General features: G+C 42.4%; 1 protein-coding gene across 4 annotated transcripts in view; it reads left to right on the top strand.

Annotated features, from left to right (window-relative positions):
• Positions 1 to 19,719, top strand: part of RORB (RAR related orphan receptor B) — a 198,668-nt gene that overhangs the window by 177,292 nt on the left and 1,657 nt on the right. For 2 of the 4 annotated variants that reach the window (XM_027616773.2, XM_027616774.2), the window contains one exon: positions 5,702 to 13,143. The exons of 1 other annotated variant lie outside the window; for it this stretch is intronic. In XM_027616773.2, coding sequence (XP_027472574.1) covers positions 5,702 to 5,857 — 156 coding nt within the window. In that variant the 3' untranslated portion in view covers positions 5,858 to 13,143. Of the gene's footprint in view, positions 1 to 5,701; positions 13,144 to 19,719 lie in introns of those variants that run through there. One more of the 4 variants, XR_003523867.2, reaches the window with a different exon arrangement.

Raw genomic sequence — 19,719 nt, 5'->3', positions numbered from 1 at the left:
TCTCTAAAGACTGCTTTCTTCTTGCAAGAACTGGGTGTTAAACTAGAATTCTTAGTCGGTGGCTCTAGGGATTTGGGGTCAATTTAATCTTGAAGAGCAGTCTGTCCAGTGAGCACTTGAGGAGCTCCTACCTGTGATGAGCCTCCCCAGTCCTCTACTTGGCTAGGAACTTGTTTCTTACTTCAAAATTGCTATGCTTTTTAAAAGTATAACACCTGCTGAAGAGTTCTTAAATCGTAAGTAGATAGATAGCTCCGTGAATGATCACAAAGGTAACATAACCACTGCCCAGGTGAAACTGGGCACCCGAGAGCCCCGCTCAGTCTTCTTGGGCTTCCTCACGATGGTGTTTATGCTTTAAAATGACCCAAAGATAGGCAAAACTATAGAAAACAATTCAGCATGTCAGCCAAGTTTATAAATTCCGAATCCATACTCAAGAAGCATAGCTTTGTCCTGGGCCCATTTTCTACTTCAACACACGTTTATGACGAGCGTGTCCTCTGGGCCAGATGCAAGGCAGAAAATGGTGATCACATATGGTCTTGGCCTTGGGCAGTTTCCTTGCAGAGTTCCTGTGAAAGACCAGATTATTGTGGTCCATTTTAGCTGTTCCGAGTTTGCTGGCATCCACTGCATGTCCACCACCCAGAAATTCCAGGGGTTCTCCATCAGACTAATGGTCTGTAAGAAAAAAGAGAGGTCTTGAGGTGCGTGGGTGGCTCAGTCAGTTAAGCATCTGCCTTCAGCTCAGGTCATGATCCCAGGGTCCTGGGGTCGAGTCCTGCATCGTGCTCCCTGCTCAGCGGGAAGTCTTCTCTCTCTCTCCCTCTTGCCTCTCTCCCTGGCTTGTGCTCTCTCAAATAAATTAAAAGAGAGAGAGAGAGGGGCGTCTTGATGTGACTCCCCATGCATCAAGTCAGAAGTTGATGTATTCGTTAGAACTCTTTGGTAACAAGTAATAAGAACCAACTCACACTAGCGTAAGCAAAAGGAAAAGAAAAGAATGGAGAGAGATCTCCTGGAACCTAAGGATGAAAATGCAGAATCGAGAAGCCTTCATAATTCTCCAGCTCATGTTTATCTCTCTTCAGGCATCTCCTTCATTCTTCTCCCTCCCTGAATACTAGCTAACTCTGCTTCCCTGGTTCACATGGTGAAATATGGCTTGCTCTTACCTTCTTCGATTACTTGTGATTTCTGCTGCATTTAGAAAGTAACTTGCTGGCTCTCAGTCCGATGCCAGCTCCCAGCCCCAGCTGAATCAGTGTCCACTCTCATTTTAGCCAGCCAGTTCAGCATTGATGCCAAGGATGGGGTGAGGAGGGGAGGGGGGGTCTTACAACCGGACAGATATCTCAAGTTCAATCTTACAGTCTTAATCCAAATGTCCAGGTTTAGCCAGACAAACACCCAAAAAAAGAAAAGCGAATGGGCACGTTAAATGGATGTATTGAGCCTCACATGATGTGCCCGGTTTTTATCAGTGCTTCTGAAGTTTCCTCCACTTTGGTCAAACCATTGTTGGTTTCCTGCTTCAGGCTGGAGGGCATCTTGATGGCCTGGAAGCCCCTGTGAACAAGATCACTAGTCTTACCTTCTGCACGTTCCATTTTTCCACATCAAACGTCCTCATTATAAAATTGTGGATTTTCTCATAAAACCACCCTCTGGAAAGAAGCACAGGATTATTACCTCTTCTCCAACAGCAGCTTTTTCTTCTCGTAGACCCCCGTAGGTATAAGCTAAAGCTTCCTTCTTATAAGAAATGCTCATCATAAGAGAGAGATGAATGTGAAAATGCCTTTTTCTAGACCCTCTGTCTACTCCTGCTATGGGGATTATTTAAACATGAAGAAATTTCATGATGATTTGAAATCGACTACCCCCTCCATCTCCAAGTGCTTCTGGATCACTTCCCCAGCTGTTTAAAAAGTTGTTGAGCCATTAACTGCCACTGAGGCTGCTTGGAGCTCCCTTTGAAATGGGGGTCCCCCAGCTGCAGTACATAATATTAATGAGCAACAACTGACTACCTGCTGCTTCCTCCGCCTGCCCTCCTGGCCCTTCATGCCTCCGGAGTGATGGATGCCCCTGTCAGCGTTTCTATTTCTGCAGCTGATCGGACGCCTTTAAATCAGCCTCCTCCAAGAGCACACAGGTTAGGGAAGCTCTTTGCCTTCCTTGGTGCTCTTTGCTCATGTGACCCCAGTGCTCTTCACAAAAAGCAATTCTCATCATCTGGCCCATTATACAGATGAGCAGCAGGGACAAGATCCAAATCCCATAAAAGAAGGAAGAAGTGGGTCCTGAACCAGATGTTCCTTGAACCCCAGTTTGGGGCAGCTAAGAAGCAAGAGTCCATACTCACTTTCCCAAAACTGAGCACATAGTTAAGTATTTCCAAATGCACATGAGCAACTATAGAAGGGTTGTCCTCTTATGCATTTAATGAGAAATTAATGCATAAGAGGACAATTCCTCCCCTTCCCTGAAGGAGCAAAAAAATGCTTTTAAGAATTGTAGTATATGGGATTCCACTTTATAAATCCCAGTTTACTAAATGAGCAGGTTACTTTAATTGCTATGAGAAAATGAAAATATGATTTTGCTTTTTTCACTTCAACAAAAGTAAATGGCTGATTTCCACACGCATTAACACATGATGCAATTTCCCGTGCTTGGTTAAAGGGTTAAGTTGGGTTCTTGCCCCCCCCCCCCACCCATGTCATTGGGTTGAACAAGCATGGCCTTGACTGTTCCTTGAAGGAAGCATTATGTGGGAATGGAAGCATAGCACCGAACCCATATATCGCCACCATGTGCCAAGCACTGCTCTAGATGGCTTGTGTTGACCCAGTTAACCCTCCCAACAACTCTCTGAGGTAGGGACCATCTGATGGATAACGAAGCTGAGAAATTAAGTGACTTGCCCAAACTCACACAGCTGTAAAGAGCACATACAGGATTCAAACCCAAGCAGTCAGGATTTAAAGCCCTGTTATCACTAGGTGAATCCTCTCTATGGTCTGTGTCCCATAGGGAACTCAGGAATTCTATTACTTGTCCCCCACCAAACTAACAGAGCCAAGCAAATGGAACCTCCCCTCTCTGAGGATGATAAACTCTGTCTCTGTCTCCTGAAAAGGAGCTAACTTTCCACTCAGCTCCCAGGGCTGTTTCAGATAATGATACAGAATTTACTTTTCAATTTTGAAAATCAGTTGTAAATTTGTAAGATTTGGACCTCTGTAAGTTTTTTTTGTTTTTTTTTAATGTCCACTCCACGGACGCAGTCCATCAGCATCCCAAGGGGTGTTTGTCTCAAACATGGAGGCTTAGCGCCACCTAGACTTACTGACGCAGAGTCCCTAAGGGTAAATCCCAGGAATCTGCATTTTTAGGAAGCGCCCCAGTGATTCTTACGGAGAGTAAAGGTTGACAGTCATTATGGAATCGCATCTGGAAGTTTTCAGAGCTCTGCATATCATCAGTTCCACTGCAGATGATTATAGAAAGCTTTCAAAGCCTCTCTGCATTCAGTAGCTATTTCAGGGAGATTGTAATGTGTAAGAAGTGTTCCAAATTGTTGTAGTCTCCGTCTGTGTGAACCAGCTGGTTGAGAGAGCTTGGATAATTTCCCAAGGGACTTCAGTGAAGTGGACCCTCGTATACTCTTTACCTATGAAAATACAGAAAAGACACTGTCTTCCACCCTGGGCCCAAAGCCACTCTTTCAGAATGCGATTCTGATCATCTCTCTTTTTTGCTGAAAAACCCTTCCAAAGAGCCTTGACGTCAACTCGCATATACTGGCCATGTCCATCTCTCCCGCTTTTCCGTCAAACATGCTCACTCACCGCTCCGTTCTTCCAGTGCGCCAAGTACCACGGCAGCATCACACATGGCTCCGGGGCATAGCATGGACCTCAGCATCTAGTCAGCATCCACTCTCCCTTCAGAGCTCAGCTTACATGGCTCTTTCTCAGGGAAGCCTTGAGAATAGAATGTTCTGTTCTCTACCACTTCTAACCCTTTCCTGCACGGCGCCCACCGGTTTTCCAGTCTGCTTTTGACTGTGTGATGCCATTATTCACATCTGTCTTCACAAGCAGGTGATAAGCAAGAACCATACTGTCTTGTGCACTTTGGTGTCTAGCAGTGCCTGTTGCAAGTTCAAGTAACATCCTGTTGGAAAGAAAAGTCTTGATTCTCGGTCTAAAAATTAACATCCATTCTATAAACAAAGATGTCACATTTTTCATTTCTACCCCTATCATTAAGCAGCTGTGGGAACGGAAAGCCTGAACCCCAGACTTTTTTATGTGTTCTAGATCCCTTTAAAGAATACATCAACAGCTCTGATCCTTATGCTATTTTTGAATTGCTCATGGTGTGGTTACACAGTCATTCGTGGTTAAAAGAAAACTTAATGGAAGTGGAAATTTTTGATTTTGAAGAGCCACAAAGTAACTAATTATCTATTTCCTCTTTCACTTCAAAGGCTGAAATGGTTTCTTATTATTGAATAGGGCAGGGAGCACATGAGCCTAACTGGTGATTAGATGGGGTTTATTTAATTTTATTTTATCACTACTTTCAAGTGTACCTTTGGTCAGCTATATGAACTACCAGGCTTATCTTTTGTGAAAAGGCACATCTTATTCCCACAGTAATTTGATTACAATGACACTTGGTTTTAGGCTAATTTTGACACGAAATGATGAATTCTAAGTGTTCCTAAATTATAAATATGTTAAAAGCCAGAATTGTTCATCTCTTAAGACCTATGTAACAGCATTTCGCAAACTGTGGACATTTTAAATTATTATAAAACACTGTCTTCTGGGTATGTGAACTCAAAAAATCACATCCCACATAATACATATATATCAAAATCTAGCAATTACAAGTGGCTGTTCCCCCGCGAGTTTTTTTTTTTTAAATGCCTCCCTGAGGAAGCAAGTGCCAGTGACCTCCCAAATTCTCTCTTGATTAAATATAGGTCTCATTTTATGCATTACCGCGGAAAAGAACGAGAAAGATTCAGGCAAGCTAGTGAGCAAAGCAGTCCCGAGGATTATGGATCACGCCTCGTACAGTTTAGATTACACCTTCCTCACATGGTCGCCTTCCAAAACCGAAAATCTCACATTCATATCAGAAAAGTCTGTGGGAAATGATAGATCATATTAGCTAACAATTGCGATTCATGCCTACACTATTCTTAACACTTTTATATGAATTACCTCCGTCCACACAACAACCCAAGGAAGTAGGAACTGTGAGTAAGCCCATTTTACAAACGAGAAAACTGAGACAGAGTGTATCACAGCCACACAGCCATTTAGCTATTTTGGACCCAGGATTCTGACTCAGTCAGCCTGGCTGCAAAGCACCCACTCGTAGCGATCAAACCCGACTACCTACCATACACACTTTAAGAGCAGTGAATCAGGATGCTTGGCCCTGCGTGCTTGCTTTCTCTATTTTACCTTTCGAGGATGGGGGTGGGAGGCGCGTTTTGTTTTGTTTTGTCGGAAAGGAGAAGCCGAGAGTGAGCCTTCTTTCTTTCAGAACATCTTTTTCCAAAGCCATTTGCCTTCATCTGAGGCCAGGAACGACACTGATTCAGAAGACAGAGCACTAATGAGCTTCCTTCCCCCCTCTGTCCCCTCCCCCGTCTCTCCCCACTCTGCAGTTAATAGCCAAGATCCCCACCATCACGGCGGTCTGCAACTTGCACGGGGAGAAGCTGCAGGTATTCAAACAATCCCATCCAGACATAGTGAATACACTCTTTCCTCCATTATACAAGGAGCTCTTTAATCCTGACTGTGCCACCGTCTGCAAATGAAGGCGACCAGAGGATTGTCTCCTAGTCATGGAATGCATCACCATTAAGACAAAAGCAATGTGTTCATGAAGACTTAAGAAAAATGTCTACTGCAACATTAGGAATGTCCTGCACTTAATAGAATTATTTTTCACCGCTACAGTTTGAAGAATGTAAATATGCACCTGAGTGGGGCTCTTTTATTTGTTTGTTTTTGAAATGACCATAAATATACAAATAGAGGACACTGGGTGTTTATCTTTTTTTTAATTTTATTTTATTCGGGTATGTTTTGGGAGACAACTGTTTATAGAATTTTATTGTAGATATATACGAGAACAGAGCAGTACTTTACATGATTACTTTCCCTGTTAATTGTTCAAATATAATTTAAGAAAATTCCACTTAATAGGCTTACCTATTTCTATGTTTTTAGATAGTTGATGCATGTGTAAATTTGTAGCTGTCTTGGAAAGCACTGTGCATGTATGTAATAAGTATATAATATCTGAGAATATTATATATGACTATTACTTACACCTGCACATGCACTGTGGCTTAAAATACCATACCCACTAGCGAAGGAGGTTCAGTCAGGCTCTCTCATATTATTTCCCTTCTGTGTTATATGTTACCTTTATGTTAGACAATCAGGATTTTGTTTTCCCAGCCAGACTTTTCAACTATCATCTATGGCAGGATGGTACCAATTCAGAGATAAGTCTATAAAGGAACAAATATAATGCACAGCCTCTGTATAAGAACTCTAGCTCTATCAGTGACATCAAAGCCTTGTCAGGATGGTAAATATTGGCGGGGGGTGGGGGGAGAAGTATTTGGAAGCCATTTTCCTGTTTTAAGAATTAGGCCACAGTTAATATTGTGGAGTCCAGGACTTTTTTTAACCAAACAATCACGGTTTCCTATTTTTCACCAGGACACGCAAAACACTTCTTTTTTTCCTTTGGATTTCAGGCTGGGAAAGAAACTGATTTTGGTGCTCACTGTATCTTCAGCAGAGAAATGCAGTCTGTAGGTTTGACCACCAGCAACTTTTTCTAATAAAATTAGAGTCACAGCGGAAATCAGAACCCAGGGTCTGGATGCCATTTCATGTAAACATGTTCTCTCTAACCTGTTTTGTTTTGGTTTGGGTTGGGGGGGGCTTTTGGGGGTTTTCTTGTGTTGTTTTTTTGTTTTTGGCAAAGAAGAAGTAGAAAGAGCACCTACAAAGTAAAGAAGCAGTTCTTTATGTGCATTCTCTTTGCTCAGTTTGTTAGAAAAAGCAGCAATAAAGGGGGAGGCAGGATTTTATATGTCCTTCTAGTGTGGAGCGTCTAATTTCTCTCAACTCCAAAATGCTGTACTGTAAGCCTACAGCAAGAACTCGACAGATAATGAAAACACATCTGAGTTATTCTGTAGAACTAATACACCCCAAAGCCAAAACTCTTTCCTGTGCAGTTTGACATTGCATCATCCATCTAGCCTGGGCTTACTTTTTTTTTTAGCAACTTGTACAAAGTACAGAATGCAAGAGGCGAGCTGAGGCTTAGTGAATTCAGACTTCCTAGGACAAGTGTCCCCTCTCCACCTGCTCTGCAAGCCAGCTGAGTACCAGGAAAACGTAAACCCCAAGCAGCCTGTTCGGCCTGGGCTCTGGAGACCCAATGCCTTGGGTCGTAGCTGACCCCAAACCAGAGTTGTTAAAAAACCTAGAGCCGAGCTCTGTGTAAAAGACAATGACATGCATGATCTCCCGTAAGCGCAGCCCAGCCACCAGCTGACGAGGCCCCGCCATTTCCTCCTCGTCAAACACACACGCACACCTGCTTCATAAAGTTTCCATTGGTGGAAACTTTGATTTCCTTTTAATCTCTGACGCTCTCCTAAAGTTACATGGTCTTGAGAGCCATCTCTGTGATGCCACAGAACCCCTCCTTGATGATCAGACCGTAGCGCTAGTCTTTTCTTCTAGAGAACAGAGCCTTTTCGCACCTCATGATTGATGAATTCCAAACCCATGGGGAAAAACAAAAAGGCTTTAAAATAATGACTCTCTTTCTCAACTACTGTTATATTCAATTAATTTAACTACATTGAACCAAATTACCTTCGGTGTCTAAGAAGACAGCTGCAGACTGCCTATTATGCCGCTGCAGGGACTTGGTTGTTTCTGGTGTAAATGTCACTCCTGCTAGCTCTTTGTATAAAGAATTAATTCCAAGAGTCATATTTCCTTCTAATGGAAAGATTACTTTACTGATTGCTAGGAAAACAGGGTAATGGAAGGCGCTCAATTAAACCAAGCCGTTTCCAAACGCAATGTATGTTTTATGATTGGCTTGTGATAGGCAGTGCTTAATGTGTCTACTTGGTGTTTCCCTTTGAGCTTTGAACTTATGTCAGACTTTGTTTTCATTGTTCTGTTGGCCTAGTGTTTTCCGTTGGCCTGAAATTCCTGCTCCGTTGCAAAGGGAATCATTTGTTTCCTCCAGTCTACCTTAGAGGATTTAAATTGGCTCAATTGATGAAGTGGCTGAGAATTTTTTCCTTCCCTGTCCCATGGGTGATGTAGGAAAAGGATTGCTCCCCACATTTTGCCTCAGGAGGTGCTGGATTTGAGTTTGTTTGCCGTTTCCACCAGTGCAAGCATTTCACTGGGACGGCAGGAACCTTTTGAAGCGAGGGGACGGGAAACGGCTAGCGATTGAATCAGAACAAAACAGTGGAAACCAGTATGTGCTCAGCCCGCCTCAGTAGAGAAGAGAGATTTCCATTTTGCGCCCCAGTTGCCAAATCTGTCCCTGAAAAGAGAACCTGGTCATATTTTCAGTGGTAACAAAAGCCTTTAAAAGCTGCCTTTTGAACATCTCCCATGACCACATCTCAAGGTATTTTGAAATTTGGTTGAGGACAACTTTTTGTACCACATGCCATCTTGTCCCTTCCCAGCACCTTCACACTACAATGCGCACTGGACGAAAGAACCCATGAGCTTCACTTCATGCTTCGTAAATGACAATCACTGCTTGATGCAGATGTTGCACTGTATCCACTCAGGGATGTTTCATTTAAAAAAAAAAAAAAGTACATCAAGGAGGAGGGGGAAAAAACAGGAAAATGACAACAAAATGTAAACGGCATAAATTAAATATGCCAACAAGAGAACCTCTCTGACAAGGCTTTCAGAACAATAAGCAGTAACTTTGTGTTGTTAACTGTGTGGACTTGCTGGGAAGTTGCACACAAATAAGGACAACTTGGTCTCATTTTCTAAAATCTGCTAAGAGCCAGATAATCCAGCTGCCCCATTAATGGGAATATGCATCTCCCGAGCAAACCCAAGCTTCCTAAACAAGTCCTGAGCAGGGAAAATACAGAAATCTAAGTGGCGTTAGCGGACTCTGCCAAAGGAGGTAAAGTTGTGTGAATTCGAATTCCAGTGTATCTGTGATCTGGAAAAGGAAAGGCGAATTCTGGAGGGAATAGAGAAGAAGGGATTCCAAATCTGGCTTGATACGCCACACATATTCCTATTGTCCACAACTTGGGTCGCCTTTGTATCCCTTATTCTGTAGCTTCCCCTCCCTCCCCCCCCAGAGAATGAAAGCTGAGGGTAGAGATGTACTCTACAAACATACCCTTTCTGGATTTCCCTCACTTGAATACTGTCTTCAGCGTTCTGGAATAAAGGACCACTGTGTAGGTATAAACAGAGAATATAGTGGTCTCTTGGGTAATGTGACTTCTTGGGCAGAATCTGTGACACCTTAAATCACAGTGAACTCGACATTATTAGCAAGAGGTGCCAGGGAGACCATCAGTACATTTCCTACCACAGCTGCCTTGTCCAACACCTAACTTCACGGCAGTCAAGCTAAATTGTTTGTAGAAAACCACACACATGACTAGTCAACTCACGCTCACTCTCCACAACCCCATGGGTACCAGGTTTGAATGCAAAAGCGATTCTTCCGTCCCAAGGACAACCTAAAACTTAACGAGCTTCTTTTGAAAACATCAGTCAGATGCAAACGATGTCCGTTTTGTTGCACGTGCTTTGTTTCCATGTATTATAGAAGGAAAAATTCCACAGCTATTGGAAATTAGAAATAACTTTTTCCTGACTCTCTTTTCTCTGTAAACGTTTGCTTCCAGTGAAGTTACTACAGTTGGCAGCAAATTCAGGCAAGGATGCCTGTGCCCTGACAGAGCCACCATTCGATAGAACAGCAATAACTTGAAAGTACGCATCTGTAGTGAACCTTTGCACAGAGTCCCCTGTATCAAGAAGATGAAAAGTCCACCATCTGCTTTAGATGAAGTGATATTTAATTTTTTGTTTCCAACTGCCAATAAACAGCAGGCTGGTATGGGAAACCAGGTGGGTCATCAGACGGGAGTTGACAACCTATTTTGTGGAAGGGCGCGGGGACAGGTCTCAGGACCCAGAGGTACATGTTCATTTGAAGCAAGGGTTAAAAATTCAAAAGCCTAAAAGGGCCAGGGAGTTGATGCAAATGAGCGAGAGCAGTTCAGCGGCCAGCCGGCAAGGAAATGCCCCATCTGAAAAGGGATATCCGAAGGCCAGCTAAAGCCCAAGTGTTGCTAACACTTCTGAATCTTATAAAATCTCCCTAGTTGTAAGTGATGTCAGTTGATTCAGAGCTGAGGGCAGACCAAACAAATACATCTCCGAGCAGAAGAGGGTCCACGGTGTGCAACCTCTGGTTTAAAGCAAAATTGAATCCAGGGGCCTGTTTCCTGGAGTAAGTCTGGCCAGACAGGACTCCGAATGAATTAGAGAGGGGGGTGGGGGTGGGCACGGAGCTCTTGCCCACTGATACTCAACTTGGTTTCCACATCTGACTGTCACTCCCAGAGGATATAGTAAGAGTTCAGTAGAAAAAAAAAAAAAAAAGCAATCTAAAAATGCAAGTGATTCAATTTAACGATGGCTTATGAGAGACATTTCTATTTGTCTTGCCCAGACTCCTAGCTTCATAGAGCCAGGTGGCTAGGTTTCTTGCCACTTTCTTCTTGTCAAACGCATGATCTTTACACTTTTGAGTCTCGATATGTCTCTTTAGATATGTGGCTTCGATATCTGTGACACGTGTTTACTTTCCCTTAGTTGTATCTGCAGAATGTACTCTGTAGTCATGATCACGCAGTCCTCCATGTTCTGAAGTGCAGGACCTGGGATTCCTATGCAGCTGATGGAGGTTGTCTGTGCACTTTTTGCCTAAGCTGCTGAAAATCCTCCGAAGTGAATTGGCCATAGTAATCTTTGCCTCCTGCATGACTGTAAGCACGACCTCCAGTGGATCAGAAAAAGGAGCTCAGTGATTGTTCTTATGGCCAAAACTAAAGCACAAGGTGACCAGCATTGAATAGACCCAGTTGAGGGAGGCGCAGAGTGTCCACACCCCAGCTGGGCAGCATGATCCTTCTCTTAAACCCTACTCTTCTGGCGGGGGCCAGTGGAGGGCATCTGCATGCCTCCATCCTGACCACACGCACACACACGTTAGGTATGTCTGAAAAGCTACAGATCGCACATCCAAGCACAGTACTGTCTGCTTCATTTGAGGAACACACACACACACACACACACACAGTGCAAACTACACCCACAGAAAACTGAGTATGTATTGTAGAAATGTAGAGGAAAAATAAAAATATTTTTTCAAATGTAATTACTTTTAATATATGCTTGTGGAAGGTCTAATACAATGTATGCTGTCTCTAATTTTTGCTGTAAATAACTGGAGACAGTGAATACACTGATTTTTCTATGTCTCTGTTTAAGCTTAAGACTTTGTAACAATTTTTTTAGAGGGGGAAAACCAACAAAGAGCAAATATGTACTTGCTTCCTTTCTGCGTGTTCTGCGTGTTATGTACTTCTCAGAAACTGGTTGTTAACCGTTTAAGCATCTTGACGGGTCATTGGTGTTAAGTGTATGCTTCTTTTTGTAATACAGCTGAGAAAGGGACAGGGCTGTCCATTAAATCTGCTCCAAAGAATTTGTATTGAAGACCAGCCCGAGACCTGCAAACACTATCTGAACTAGACAATGTGAGGAAAGAAAGTTAAAAAAAAAAAAGTTGCCTCAGTAAGTCATCTTTCCTTATAGCAAGTGGCTCTGTCCAGATCCTTTCTGCATGGACTAGCTTAAGGAACAGAAACCCTGCTTTCTGATGAACAAACTATTTTTGTACACGTTGATTTCTTATGAATAACCTGAGGTCAGATCACTCATTCGCTGAAGCCATAACTGACCTTCACCAAATAAATGTTGCAAAGAACCTGGGGGAGGGTTGGGGAGACACCGAGTGGGAGGAAGATCGAAGGTGTCATGAGCTGTAACCACACAGGCAGGAGCAAGTCTGATGAACCTGATGCTTTTCCTGCATCCCGAATATGACTTTAAAAGGCTAGTATTTTATGATGATCAATTTATAATTAAAAAAAAGATATTTAGATTTAAATGAGACTTTCCAATATTTTTTAAATCCCTGACAATGCTTCCCTGCTTTTAGGATTGAGAGAAATGATTTTCATCTACTTCCAACATTCAGAGATTTGATTTTTATGTTAGCTCCAGCCTACACGAGTAAAGTGAAAAACGACTCCAAGTCCTCAGCGGTTGGAATCATGGGCTGCCAGGGGGCTCAGCTGTGCCTCCCAAACAGGATTGCACCTAGAGAGGCCACCGTGAAGCGCAGTTGATACGTCTTATTAGCATGCACACCACGGTTGGCAATGCACAAACGTTGCACTGCCAAATACATGTAAAATAAAAGTATTCACTCTAAGATGCATAATAATTATACTTTTTAAAAAGAATAATGCCTCCTATAGTCACCATTGATTTTTCTGGAGCTTAATCACATTATTACTGGCCTATAGAGGCAAAAGGCAAACTACAAATAAACCCCGTGACATCTAGTTTTAAAATCTACAATTTTCTGATCTCTCTCTCCTTGTTTAATATATAAGCCCTAATTTCTGTGTACGTGAGTAAAACTGCAGCCTGAGTCATTTAGGAAGTAAGCATTGAGTTGTTTTTTTTAATTATTATTATAAATATACTAGAATAAAACAGCACTCCCTAACAATTAAAAAAAAGAGTTTTATATTACTTTAGAATGTAATAGGTTTTTGTCCTTATTTTATGTCCTGTAAATTATTAGTTGAATACTGTTAGCATTCCCAGATAATGCACACATGATTTCTGAATGTTTTCTGTAAATGACAATCAATGTTTATGAAGTTCCCTCCTTTAATGCTGAACAAAATTAAAAGAAGAAAAAGAAAAAAGTCTTGCCTAATCGTTTTCTTTCCCCTGACAGGGAACAAGGAGGGGATGAAGGAGATAGACAGATTTGCCTTTGAAAACATTATCCCATGGGCTCTTAAGTTGCCCTTTTTCCAGAATCTAATGGATAATTCTTTCCTGGAAATTCTTGTGTCCTCATGGACCTGGCCTGGGTTAGAAGTGCTCACTAAGCAAAGACCCACACTTCACTGCAGCCTCATAGCTCACCGAGTTGCAATTAAAATAGGAGCAACAGCTCTCAAAGATGGTAGCTCTCCTTTTCTAGAACTTTCACAAAAGGAGGCCCCAGCCAGCAGAGCCATGAGCAACTCCTCTGCAAACATTTTGTTGGAACAAGTCGCCAAAGGCTTGCAAATAGATGTAACAATCCCTACACCTGATGAAAGCTTTCAGATAATAAATAACTGATGACTAAGTCTCTAGGTCTGATTTTTTTTTTTTAATAAAGCAGCACCAAGCTACTCCACCACCAAAATCAATGCCCACTAACATATGAATACTCTGAGTTTTATGTGAAGATGTAGTAGAAAGTCATTGAGGATAATCACAGACTCACAGAGATGCCGAAAAAGGCAATTCTAAGAGAGGCTGGTGATTTTTTGGGTGCTTGGAGGCCCTTGCAGGTTGGGGTCCCTAGAACTGAAATGTTCCACTAGTAGTTTAAAGCAAGAGTTAACAGATTTTGCCCTGGTCCACACAACAAGATGAGCCTTACAAAGCCTTATGTCTTTGGAACCAGTGGTGACCCATGCAGTGTGTTTTGAGCAGTGTCTCTATTCCAGACATCCAGATCCCACGTGGCCTTGATCAGAGAACACAGAAACAGAGAACTGCCCCCCATCTTTCTGTTAGAGCACCATTGTGTCCCATGGTTTCTAATCAGGTCTTCAAATGACTGGTCAGAGACAGCAAATATATGATCTCAACCTATCCTGGGTTCCTGTCAATTGCCACCAACAACTGATCACAAAACTCTTGACTATAAAATTATCTAATTCTTTTCCCCCAGAAACCTAGATCTAGGCAGCATTAAAACACAGAAGGAAACCACTTTTAAACTCTGGTTGGACCATAGAAAATGACAGTTATTAACCTTCAATAGCATTATCAAAATTTACAAATGAAGCCATTTTTGTGCCCAAAGCATTGTTCCATTCCTAGATCCTCTTCTCTGTTTAAGAGTAAGAACTGGCAACATGTTTCCATAATCACACCAAGCTAGTGTGCATAAGACATTTCAGATACCGAAGGAGTAGCCAGCATTTGGCCCCCATCCCACATGGCAAACAGCTCCTTGACCCAATTAGAGAAGACGTAGAAGTGAAGCAGACCCCCTAATGCTATCTTGGTGGGGGAAGGGAGTGTCTCATATGCCCAAGCCACCATGCTATACAAGCTTTCTCTCACTGTTGTCTGAACTTGAACTTGCTAAGTTTAACTGGTTGAATAAATATTACTATAAGGTGCTATAAAATTCTTTACAGCTATGTCTCCCAGATCTTTAAATCTCCCAAGTTCATGAAGCAGGGCATGGCATTGTGTAAGCACTCAATAAATGTGTCAACTACATGTATTGAGATCCAGTCTTCTTTTGTAATTTTAGCTTCCCAACTATTTGCTGTCATTTCACTGGTTTACGCTGGAGCAAATGACCCTCTTGAAGAGGCATCAGATTTAGATATGCTTTTTTACCATAAGCAGTAGAGAGGGGAAACGGCAGCCCCTTGGCAAAAGGCACCGGAAGAACGTTCTTTCCCTTCTCTTCTCCAAAGATTTAGCCAAAAGCAAGAAGAGAAAGAGTCTGAATGACTATTAGTGGTTAAACACAACTTCCTAGATTTTCACAGAAGACTGAGCCGGGCAGGAAACAAAAAATAGAGAAATCAGGGAGCCCAATTTGTAAAACAAATTGGACATAAAAGCCTGGCCTTGGCATATCCCTCTCAAATTCCCCCAGTCTGGTCTGATCAAGTCAGAGTCTCAATCAAAAGGAAGGGAATCTGGAGAACTAATCACTCCTTGTGCTATTTCACCATACAAGTAAGAAATTTTAGAGAAGTCACTGCTTTTTAAGAGACGGAAATTATTATAGTTGTACTCATGCACTCCTGATGCAGCAGTCAAAATGGGGAGCCCAATATCACATGTCACCTTCATCACTGGATACTTTGCATGTGGCCAGAAGATGAGGCAAGCAAGAGAGAACATGTAAGACTACATAATAGGTTTGGACACAGTAGGCTTATCCACCTTCCACCAATCAGAATTATTCCCATGATGCCACATAACAGCAAAGGTTATGGGAAATGTAGTCTACTTGTGTGCCCACAGAGAAAAGACACCAGGTTTTGGAAACACTTCGCAGTCCTGACACAAATGTGAAAAGAATCCAAGACAGTCTATAATTTCCTATCAGGTACTGTAACAAACATTTATTCAACAAATATTTACTTCCACTACTATATGCCAGGCACTGTTCACTGGAAATCCAAATCATGAAGTATGACAGATAAAGACTCTGCTCTTATGGTCCAAGAAAGGTGGATATACAAGAGGACAAAGACATAACATAAATAACTATAAAAGAGAAATTTTATTACAACCACTGCACTAACTACCAAAAAAAATTACAAGATGCTCCTATACCTGATCATTTATTCTCTATTTAACTCTACTCTTTGAACTCATTATCACTCATCATTCACCCATCATTGCTCATTGTTTTAAAAAAAAATTAAAAACTATGTTAATTATTTAATTTCTTAAGAGTGAAACAAAATCTTCCTTAGCCTATCTTTTACCCCCGGTTATAACTGGTTCAGCTCATTGAGACTAGGCAGAGCAAGTGTGTGTCCACACTGCTTTTCCTATCAAAGCCTTAAATAAAGTACATCTTTCCCTCCCGACTCCCGGTCTTCCTTTTCACAAACTAAAAATTCTCAGTGATCCCAGACATCTCTGGCAATGTAATCTGCTCATAGAGACAAGTATTGTTCACTTGAAGAATCTCTTCAGAACAACCAGCAACACAGATCAATGACATGAGGGGCAATTACAGATTCTCTCGATATCACCGATGGGAGTCATCTGTGCATTTAGAACATGGCTTTTACAGACACCTGAGTTTTAAAAATGTAGGTTTTGTTACTATTCAGGGACAGGGAGGCCAACAGATCAGGAGAGGATTACCCCTGAAAGGAGTTTGATGCGAACAGTTCCCAAGAGAAGGGGGAACCCGTGCCATGCCACGCAAGGCCACGTGGGGAAGCACCAGGTTGGTCAGGAGGCAAAGGAGTGAGGGAGAAACGCAGGAAAGAGCTTTTCTTGTGGTTTCCATGGCAAGGAACTGATCGGGAAAGGTAAACAGGTTTAGGGTTGGCTAATTTGGATAATTGGATTTGGATCCTTTCAGCGGGCTCTGGGGTTTAGGAAGTATCTCCTCTCCTCCTCAGTACCTGGCCCTGAGGTGATGGGGGGGGAGGGGTAGTGAGCAGAGTGTGAGAGCTCAATAAAAGTGGTTGGGGCAGGGACTCTGAATTGGCCACTATGCATTTGAAAGAGCCCACTCAGGGGCATCGCTTACTATCCTAAGAACTGGCTGGCCCTGGGAGTGGGGGGGCAGTCTTTAGTCTTTGCAGGGTCAGCAAGGCCACAAATGTCAAAGCATCACAATAAAAAGACATGCTTAATACAAATTGATTTGTGCATATTGACCCACAAGGGAAAATACCGGATCCCAAATCTTACACGTGAAGAACAGAACAACTTCTGTCTTTCATGGAAAGACATTTTTTGAGATAATCCTCTGTGTTTTTCCATTTTCCCTCCTCTGGGTTCAGATTCACATCTTAGGCTCTTTGTAATTCCTTCCTTCAAGGACTTTTACAAGGTAGAAAGCTGAGTCCCAGGCTCCTGAGTCCCTGACTCAGCAAAGATTATTCTTTCTCACATAGAGCCTCAAGGAAGAGAATTTTCATCTTCAGGGTGTAGATCATGAAGAAATATGCAGTGATTATGCTGACTGGCACACACACACACACACACACACACACACACACACACACTTAACTCCCATTTTCTAGGCATGACAGAGACCTCCCTGTGAGGAGGGCACCGTGATTACTTCATTCAGCTCTTACTTATTAGGCACCTACTATGGCCAGACAGTGTGTCAGTCATCACAATAAGAGTCTGCTAGGGCTGCTGTGAGCAAGAGTCACAAACTGGATGGTTTAGTGACAGAAATGTATCATCTCCCAGTTCTGGGAGCTCGAAGTCCAAGATCAGTATGTCGGCAGGGTTGGTTCCTCTGAGGGCTGTGAGAAAGAGTCTGTTCCGTGCCTCTCACCTAACCTCTCAGGTTTTCTGGAAATCTTTGGTGTTCCTCAGCTTATAGAAACATCATCCCGATCTCTGCCTCCCTCTTCACCTGGCATGTCCCCTGTGTGCGTGTCTGTGTCTAGAGTTCTCCCTTTTAGAAGTCGCATTGGATTAAGACCCAACCTGGTGAGCTCATTTTAACTTGATTCCCTCTGTAAAGTCCCTATCTCTAAATAAGATCACATTCTGGGGCATCTGGGTGGCTGTCTTTGCTCAGTTAAGCATCTGCCTTCGGCTCAGGTCATGATCCCAGGGTCCTGGGATCGAGCCCTGCATTGGGCTCCCTGCTCGGCAGGGAGTCTGCTTCTCCCTCTGCCTGCCGCTCTGCCCACTTGTGCAATCTCTCTGTCAAATAAATAAAATCTTTTAAATAAATAAATAATAAATAAGATCACATTCTGAGGAACCGGGGGGTTAACATGCCAACCTGTCTTTTTTTTTTTTTTAAGGACACAATTAAGCTAATAAAAATTAGGGAGAAAGTCATGAACAGACAAGTTTCTTCCTCTCAGAGAGTGTGCATCCCTCTGATATTTTGTCAAGTTCCGACCCATTCAATGAGAGGTTACTTCTAAACTGATCTCAAGAAAATAAAGGTTTTTTTCCTGAATGTATGAACCAACAATACACAGATCACACAACTTGTTCATAATGCAAAGGAAAGAGGTCAAAGCAGCATTAGAAAATAACAGGGCAGAGGGAAGAGATAAGGTTGTTTAAAGAATGCTATAGGAGGCATTTAAGGGGTAAGTGAAGTAAGTGGGAATTCAGAGATTCAAATATGGCCAGCCAATCCCAAATCCTCCGCCATCCTTCCATGCACTTTTCCCGGAGACCAAATGTCCCACTTCTCTATTCAAACATGAACTGAGAATTCATACTTTCTCACAGCCGGCTAAAAATGTTTAACCAGAAGGGTGGAGAATGGAATTAATAATCCCTCTACAGCTCCAAGTGGCAATAGGAGGGACCTGCCAAATGGCGGGGAGGTTTTTACTGGAGCTGTGATCCATGCGGATACTACTTAGTATCATCTAGAATGTGTTCACCACTTCCTCCTTGGTACTCTCCATCCTCATCACACTTTACAAACCTAAAGCCCTGCGGTGTTGTTTTGTTTTGTTTTTGCCCTGCAGTTTTCTAACACGCTTGGGTAAAATGCCATTTTACTGACTAAGGGTTGGGGGTAGGTAAGCGAGGGAAGCAGTCAGGAAAGATTGTGTCAAAATAACTCTCATGTCCCTCAGTCTGCAGAAACTTTCCCTCCACAAGCCCCCCATCCACATCATTGGCCTGGGAATTCTTGTTCATGAAGCCTGGAAACTCCCTATGCACATACTAGACAAGACAGAAACATGACACACATGGAAACTGTTTTGTTCGTTTGTTTGTTTTGTGCTTAAAGCCATTGAGCTCTAAGATGTTTCTGGTCTTGGAAGAAAAAGCCAGGAAAATATTGGTCATTAAAATAACACCCCCGCCCCCTGCAAAAAATCCTTTGGTGTACATCTTAATTCTACATCATCCAGCTTAAAAAAAAAATCATCTTTATTGATTTTTTAAATTAAAACTAATTATTCCAGGTTCATGAGGGGATAGGGGCTTTAAGTTTTCTCTAAGTTCTCCCTTCCAAAACACCGTCCCCCACCCACCCCCCCAGAAATTAAGAATTAAATTCCTAAAAGTAATGTTATAGGAATGTGTGGACACTCATCCCTTGGATAGTTAAATGGCTTCGTGCTATGGGAAATACTCATCTACTTCTTAGAATTTAAATCTCTCATCCAAACAGATTCAAGGCAAGAGTCAGGCTGCTCTTTCTAATTCATGTTTCAGAGAGGACTCCCAGTTGCCATCTAGACAGTTCTGCCTCATGTCCTGCTTTTACCTTGCTCACGCCTTCCCCTTCAGCCCACGAGAACAAATGCCTGTCCAACTGCCCTCAATGGACTGTGCAGTGAAATATTCTTTAAAAATAAACTCTTCAGTGAAAGAGCCCAGATATTTGCTCAAAACGACCAGTAAATTGTTTTTTACCACACTAGATTTTCACAGAGATGGTATTAACTATTTTGCTGCTAGTCCCCAGAGGTCAGGGATAAGAACTGCCAAAAGGCAAGGCATTGTGATCAAATGTAAAACAAAAAGCAAAAAA

Source organism: Zalophus californianus, chromosome 13 (assembly GCF_009762305.2).
Source record: "Zalophus californianus isolate mZalCal1 chromosome 13, mZalCal1.pri.v2, whole genome shotgun sequence".
NCBI classification, from domain to species: domain Eukaryota; kingdom Metazoa; phylum Chordata; class Mammalia; order Carnivora; family Otariidae; genus Zalophus; species Zalophus californianus.
The sequence above is the reverse complement of the archived record's forward strand: the minus strand, read 5'-3'. Positions and strand labels throughout refer to the sequence as shown.